This window comes from Petaurus breviceps, unplaced genomic scaffold (assembly GCF_028583685.1).
Source record: "Petaurus breviceps papuanus isolate PSGF00001 unplaced genomic scaffold, PetGlider_PUasm1.0 185, whole genome shotgun sequence".
NCBI classification, from domain to species: Eukaryota; Metazoa; Chordata; class Mammalia; order Diprotodontia; family Petauridae; genus Petaurus; species Petaurus breviceps.
The window spans coordinates 38,910,323-38,917,015 of record NW_027185797.1 but is presented as its reverse complement, the minus strand read 5'-3'; the positions used below and the strand labels follow the sequence as shown (position 1 = coordinate 38,917,015).

General features: G+C 50.1%; 1 protein-coding gene across 1 annotated transcript in view; it reads left to right on the top strand.

Moving 5' to 3' along the window:
* The window catches only part of GRIK5 (glutamate ionotropic receptor kainate type subunit 5), a 32,715-nt gene that overhangs the window by 7,193 nt on the left and 18,829 nt on the right, over positions 1 to 6,693 (top strand). The window contains exons 2-7 of the mRNA XM_069088935.1: positions 944 to 1,073; positions 1,561 to 1,725; positions 2,256 to 2,353; positions 2,438 to 2,603; positions 2,845 to 3,023; positions 6,312 to 6,365. Of these exons, the coding sequence (XP_068945036.1) occupies positions 995 to 1,073; positions 1,561 to 1,725; positions 2,256 to 2,353; positions 2,438 to 2,603; positions 2,845 to 3,023; positions 6,312 to 6,365 (741 nt within the window). The 5' untranslated portion in view covers positions 944 to 994. The remainder of the gene's footprint in view (positions 1 to 943; positions 1,074 to 1,560; positions 1,726 to 2,255; positions 2,354 to 2,437; positions 2,604 to 2,844; positions 3,024 to 6,311; positions 6,366 to 6,693) is intronic.

Below are 6,693 nucleotides of genomic sequence, written 5' to 3'. Positions count from 1 at the left end.
CTCTCTCTCTCTCTCTCTCTCTCTCTCTCTCTCTCTCTCTCTCTCTCCCACTCCCCCCCCCCCCAATCCCAGTCATCAGGCCCCAGTCCCCTGGGATTGTGGGAAAGCTGGACGTCAGGGGAGGGGAAGTGGCAGGGATCTGGGCTGGGATGTAGTTGCTTGGTGACCGCTGCATCCTCTCTAGCTGCCTCCTGTTGCCTAGTGACAGGCGCCTGCCCAGAGATAGGGGCGGGGGCTGCTTCCTGGCCCTGATTCTGATTCCGGGGTGGGGATAGCCTCTCTGTGACCCTACTCCCCCAATGACCTCTTCTTCTGGAACTCTGAGCTCCCCCAAACTTGAGGGAGTTTTCCTGGGCTGTGAGCTTCCCCCTCCAGTGGTGCTGTGAGGACTGGGAGCTTCTGGACCCCTCTCCAGCTCCTCCCCCACCCCAATTCCTCTGTACTTGTTTCTCTGGGTTGTGAGTCCTCCCCAAAACTGACCCTGGGCTGAAAGCTTTCCCCGCCTCCAATCTAGCAATGCTCTTAGGAGGTGAGCTCCACTCCAACATTCCACCCCTCCCCAAACCTCCTCAGGACTCCTTCTTTGGCAGGGCCCCAGGGGCTACAAGCTCCCCCTTTCAGCAGTGCCCCAGTCCTTTCCAACTGTAAGCTTCCTTCTAGCAATGGGGCTCTGAGTCCTGTCCCCTTCCTCCTCCCAACAGAGTCCCAGGGTTGGGAACTGTCCGCCAGCACCACTCTGGGGTAGAGTTCCCCTGGAGTAGTTCCCCTGGGTCCATGAACTCCCTGCCCCCAAATGTACTTCCAGGCTATCATCTCCTCCCTCTATAGTAGCACAAAGCTAAGGACTTTTCCTCTCTGAAGGTTCTGTCTGGGAGGGTCCTTCTGCAGTGCCCTCAGGCTGTTAGCTTGGCTCAGTAGGCCTGGGAATGGGTTTCCCTTGCAGGTGGTGTGTGGGGGCCTCGGGCAGCAGCTTCTCCATGAGGAGGGAAGGAAGATGCCGGCGGAGCTGCTGCTACTGCTGATTGTTGCCTTTGCCCACCCCAGCGGTCAGGTGTTGTCCTCCCTGCGCATGGGTGAGGTCTCCCCCACAGAGACTCCAGCCTTGTAGAGACCCCAGAGTCTTCATATCTCAGTTTCTGCCCCACAAGGACCCTGTTCATCCTCGATCCCTGTCCTGCCCTCTCACAGACCCAAGCATTCTGATCCTCTTGGCCTCAGGTGGCCTGATCCCTTGCCCTTAAGTGACCAGGTACCCTTATCAACAAGTTCCTACTCCCTCAGGTACCCAAGGATCCTGACCTCTGACAAGCATGCAGGTCTTACCCTGAGGGACTCACAATCTCTGATACCCCCAGCCCTGACCATCAGAGACCCAGGTGTATAGGTCTTTCAGTCCCTGCCCCTCTGAGACTCAGAAGCCTTAATCTACCAGTTCTTGGTCCTAAGGGATCCAGGAGTCCTCATCCCCCATTCCCTGCCTCTACAGGGACTTAGGCATCCTGATCCCTGAGGGCTGCTTCCCTCAGGGGCCTCTGGTCTCCCAGCCTCTTGTCCCCACAGCCGCTATCCTGGATGATCAGACTGTGTGTGGCCGGGGAGAACGCCTGGCCCTGGCCCTTGCCCGGGAACAAATCAATGGGATCATCGAAGTCCCAGCCAAGGCCCGAGTAGAGGTGGACATCTTTGAGCTCCAGAGAGACAGCCAGTACGAGACTACGGACACCAGTGAGCGGGGCCAGGGCCTGGGCCTGGGGCAGGGGCAGGGGTTTCCCTTAACCTCCAGAGAGAGACAAGGCAGAGCCCCAGGCCTGCTTTCTCTGTCCCTCAGGCTCTCCCCTTGCTTTCCCTTAGGCTTCCTCACTTCTCTCATTTCCTTCTTCTCTTTGCCTCCTCCCCCAGTCTCTCTCTCTCTCTCCCTTAGCTCTTACCATTGGGTCCCCTTTTGGTCAGTTATCCATTGAAAGATCAATTGGGGGGAGGTGACTCCTCAGTCTCTGGGTTGAAGGAACACCCCAAGGAACCATCCTTGGGTCTCAGAGGGGACAATCCAGTGGGTCTGAATGACCCCCAACAACAGTCAGAACTTGATAGTCAACACTTCACCTGGGTACCAAGACTTGACAGTTTCTTTGTCATTGACCCAGGAATCTCAGGACAAAGAAGGCTAAGGGAGGGGCAAGGCTCCACTTGAAGTGGGGAGGGGGCAGGGTTTGGGGCCTTTACCTAATGGGAGATTCTCCTTTTACCCTCTGAAGTGTGCCAGATTCTGCCTAAGGGGGTCGTGTCTGTCCTAGGACCCTCCTCCAGCCCAGCATCAGCCTCCATCGTCAGCCACATCTGTGGGGAGAAGGAGGTAAGGGCCAGTGGGGCAGCTGGGGGCCAAGGGGACAGGGCTGAGTAGGGAGGGATACAGACCTTTTTCTGTTCCCTTCTCCAGATCCCCCACATTAAGGTGGGCCCAGAGGAGACCCCCCGACTCCAGTACCTTCGGTTTGCTTCCGTCAGTCTCTATCCCAGCAATGAGGATGTCAGTCTGGCTGTCTCCAGAATCCTCAAATCCTTCAACTATCCCTCAGCCAGCCTCATCTGTGCCAAGGCAGAGTGTGAGGGAGGGGACACTGCCATGGGGAACTCAAGCATGATTTCCACTCCCAGCCCCTCTCTGGGCACCCCTACTTTTCTTTCCTCAGTGGGAACTCTAGCCCCCATCCCCCTGGCTACTCAGGTGTCCAGGTTCTCAGTCTATCATCTGCCCCCTGACCTCCTGACACTCTCGCCTCCTCAGTGCCTCTGTCAGGCTCCAGGAGTCCTAAACCCAAACCTGCTCCCTTTCCCCCCACCCAGGTCTGCTGAGATTGGAGGAGCTGGTTCGAGGCTTCCTGATCTCCAAGGAGACTTTGTCAGTTCGGATGCTTGATGAAAGCCGGGACCCCACGCCTCTGCTCAAAGAAATTCGGGACGACAAGGTCTCCACCATCATCATCGATGCCAATGCTTCCATCTCTCATCTCATCCTCAAGAAGGTCTGTGTCATTCTCCTCCTAACTTCCAGCTTTCTCCCCCCTGCTCCAATCTTTTGAACCCAGTCTTCTGGCCTCAGAGCCATGACCCACTTCCCTAAAACTTTTTTTAAAGGCTCCGACTGAGAGGTCAGAAGACCTTGGTTGTGCTTCTGGCTTGTCCCTCTCCTTTTCTGGGTCTCATTTCCCTCACCCATAGTATAGGAAAAATGATGCCTACTGATGCCCAGGGATGATGTGAACATGAAATCACTGGCATGAAAGACATGGTAGAAAAATGATGGAGATGAGTTGAGGTGGGGAACAGACTGAGGAATGGTGACTGAGAATGGTGACTGGGGGGCAGAAAAAGGGGGAAGACTGAGGAACAGAAAGAAAGGAGGCTGAAGGATGGAGGGAGAGATAGAGAGAGAAATAGGGAGATCATGCATGACCCATGGCCTCTGGAGGATTGTGAGGAACAGGAGAGGTCCCACAAAGATGGAAGAGGGCCAATGTCCATGCTTGCGAGAAATGGAAGAGTAAAGTCAGTACGTTATTGACTAGTACTTTTGAGCTCAGTTTCTGGTCATATCCCAGGATGTTTTGTAAAAGGGATGGTTAGTGCACACCCAGAGAAGGAAGCAGTGATCAGTTCTGGTTTCATGATGAACTGGTCACGCCACAGGAAACTCATTGGTTTTTTTTTTTACTGGTTCGCTAGACTGATAGGGGAATGCTGAATAATTTACTTTGATTATAGCAAAAAATTTGACGAAGTCATGATATTTTTGAGGACAGGTTGAAGAGATATATGAGCTAGATGACAGTAGAGGAAGCTAGGTGGTGCTATTGTGGGGGATAAAGAATCAGGAAGACCTGAGTTCAAATCCTGCCTCAGACACCTATAGCTGTATGACAATGGGTAAGTCACTCTTTTTAGCCTCAGTTTTCTCATCTGTAAAATGGGGATAATAGTAGCACAGGGTTGTCTAGTGGATCAAGTGAAATTATGTATGTAAAGAAAGGGCTTTGCAAACCCTAAAGCTCAATATAAAAGGTAGCTAGCTATTCTTATGACAATCTATTTAAGAAAAATAAGGCACAGAGAAACAAGACTGAAGACAACAGAAAAACAGAGAGAGATAGAGAGTATGGGATTTAGAACTTGCTGAAAGACTTTCCTCGCTCCCCCCCCAAAAGCTATTGAGAACTCAGTGTCAGCTTGGAGGGAGGTCTCTAATGAAGGCATCCAGGGCTCTGTGCTTGACACTGGGCTGTTTAGCATTTTTTTCATCTGTTAATGTTTTGAACTCACAGCTGGTATCCTCATCCAATCTGCAGAAGATGCCAAGTCAGGAGGGATAGCTAAATGAATGAGATCCAGGAAGATTTGGGCAGATTAGAATAATGGGCTAAATTTAATCAAATTTAATTTGATCAATATAATAAGAGCATTAACTAATATTCATATAACACTTCATGGTTTGCAAAGTACTTTGCAGATAATATCTCATTTGATTCTCACAAGCAGCCTGGGAAGGTAGATGAAAAAGCAGAGGTAGATAGAGATTAAGTGATTGGTTCGGGTTCACTATCTACAAAGTGTTTGAGGCTGGATTCAAACTTGGTTCTTTAAATTCTAGGTTCAAACTGTAGCTAAATTATAGTCTTTGTGACTAAGGTGTTTCAGCATCTGACAAAGCAAATGAAAGTCACAAGTGCTCAGTTCTGAGTACCACTTTCTAGGAAAGACATTAACAAACAGCCATCTAAGAAATGGTTGGGATAGTAAAAGTCCTACAGACCAGAGGTGCCAAACACACTTCCAGCAGCAGTGTGGCAGCCTCGGACCCCCCTGAGGTCAGCCTGGAGCAGATTAAAATGCAATTGGAAAATATTTAACAAAAAAAAATACAATAGAACAAAGAAATGTTAATACATGGTCTTCTAAGTCAATAAGCAGCCATTTCTATTTGAATTTGACACTATACCTTCTGACCAGCAGAGAAGTGAAAGCTGGGGTGAAGGTGGGGGTCACCACCTTCACTGCCTGGAAGGATTCGTCCTGTAGAAGACAAAGTATAGGCTTCCTCTCTTTGGCCCCAGAGGGGAGAGCCAGAAGTAGTGGGTGGAGATGGTTGAGATTGATTTGGGCTAGGTGGGAGGAAAACCTTCCTAACAATAAGAACCATTCTAAAATGGAATTGGCTGCCCCTGGAGGTGGTGGATTCCCTGTCACTGGAGGTCTGCCAACAGAAACTGAATGGTCACTTAATGGGAACTGAGAGAATTCTTGGTCAGGAATGGGTTAGACTGGACAGCCTTAGAGATCCCTTCTGATTCTGAGATACTGTGGTTCTGTGGAGAAGGACACTGAGGGACCAAGAGGGAAAGACTGATGGAGACGAAGGAGGGAATGCTGAGGACGATGGGAGACAGAGAAAGAGAATGGGAGGGTGGGGGACAGTGAGAATGAGACAGAGAGTTTACTCTAACTGAGGGTTAAAAGGGAGACAGAAGTAAAGACAAAGGCTGAGGAGGAGAAGCTGAGATTGAATGACAAAGAGGAGGACAAGAGACAAAGAGAGGAAGACTTAAGAGATAGGAAAGGGGGAGGTGGAAAGAGAAGACTAGAATAGCACAAAGGGGAACAGACTGAGGGCACTAAGGGAAGGAGCTAAGGTACATACAGAATGAAACGAAGAGGAAGAAAGGATGAAGGAAGACATAAAGGAGAAGACTGAGGGATAGAGCAGAAGACAGAGATGTTGAAATAGAGAAGGGATGACAGGAGCACAAGGAGAAAGATATTGAGGGATAGAGAAGGCTAGCTGAAGGAGAGGGTGGGGAGACATGGACAGTGAGAGGGAGAGCTGGACTGCTTCTCAAACTAGAACATGTGGGAAAATGGAAACAGATACAAATGTCAGTGTTGATCTTGGCTTTCTGGGATGGCATACAAGAAAGGTTTTTGTGAGTCCACCTGTGCCCCTTTGCATCTCTCTGGCATCCCCTGACAATTCTGCCCATCTTTTTGTCTTAGCCTCTAAAGCTGTGCCTATATTGCTGTCTGGGTATTTCTAATTTGGTGGTTTTTCTGATTTTGGTCTTTGGTTTTAATTCTCTCTGCTTTTGTCTCTGTCTCTGCCTTTATATCTCTGCCACCGCATCTCTTTGTCAATGTCTATCTTTCTTTCTGTCTGTATCTCTTTTCTGTTACTGTCTTTATATCTCCATCTCTTTTGGTGTCTCCATCTGTATGTCTCTGTGTCTTTGCTTCCCCATCCCCACTGTCTTTTTTGCCTCCAGGCCTCAGAGTTGGGGATGACTTCAGCATTTTATAAATACATCCTCACAACCATGGTGAGTCCCTCTTTTGTCCCCTGCCTTTGGTCACCTGCCTCTTCCCCTGACCCACCATTTCTCAGTCATCTACCCACTGCCCCTAAGTTTCTTCCTTCTATTCCAAACCCTGAGCATTCTCTCCCTGTCTTAGGTTTTGAGACTTACTTCCCTTTCCCATGACTTCCAGACTTCCTGTCCCTGGGGCCTGAGCCATCCTCTCCCTATCTAAGGTTCTGAGCCTCCCCTTCTCTGTCCCCAGGCTTTGAATTTCCCTCTCTGAGCTTTGCCTCACCCAGTCTCAGGCTCTGAGCCTCCCTTCCCCTTGTCCCAGGCTCTGAGCCTCCCT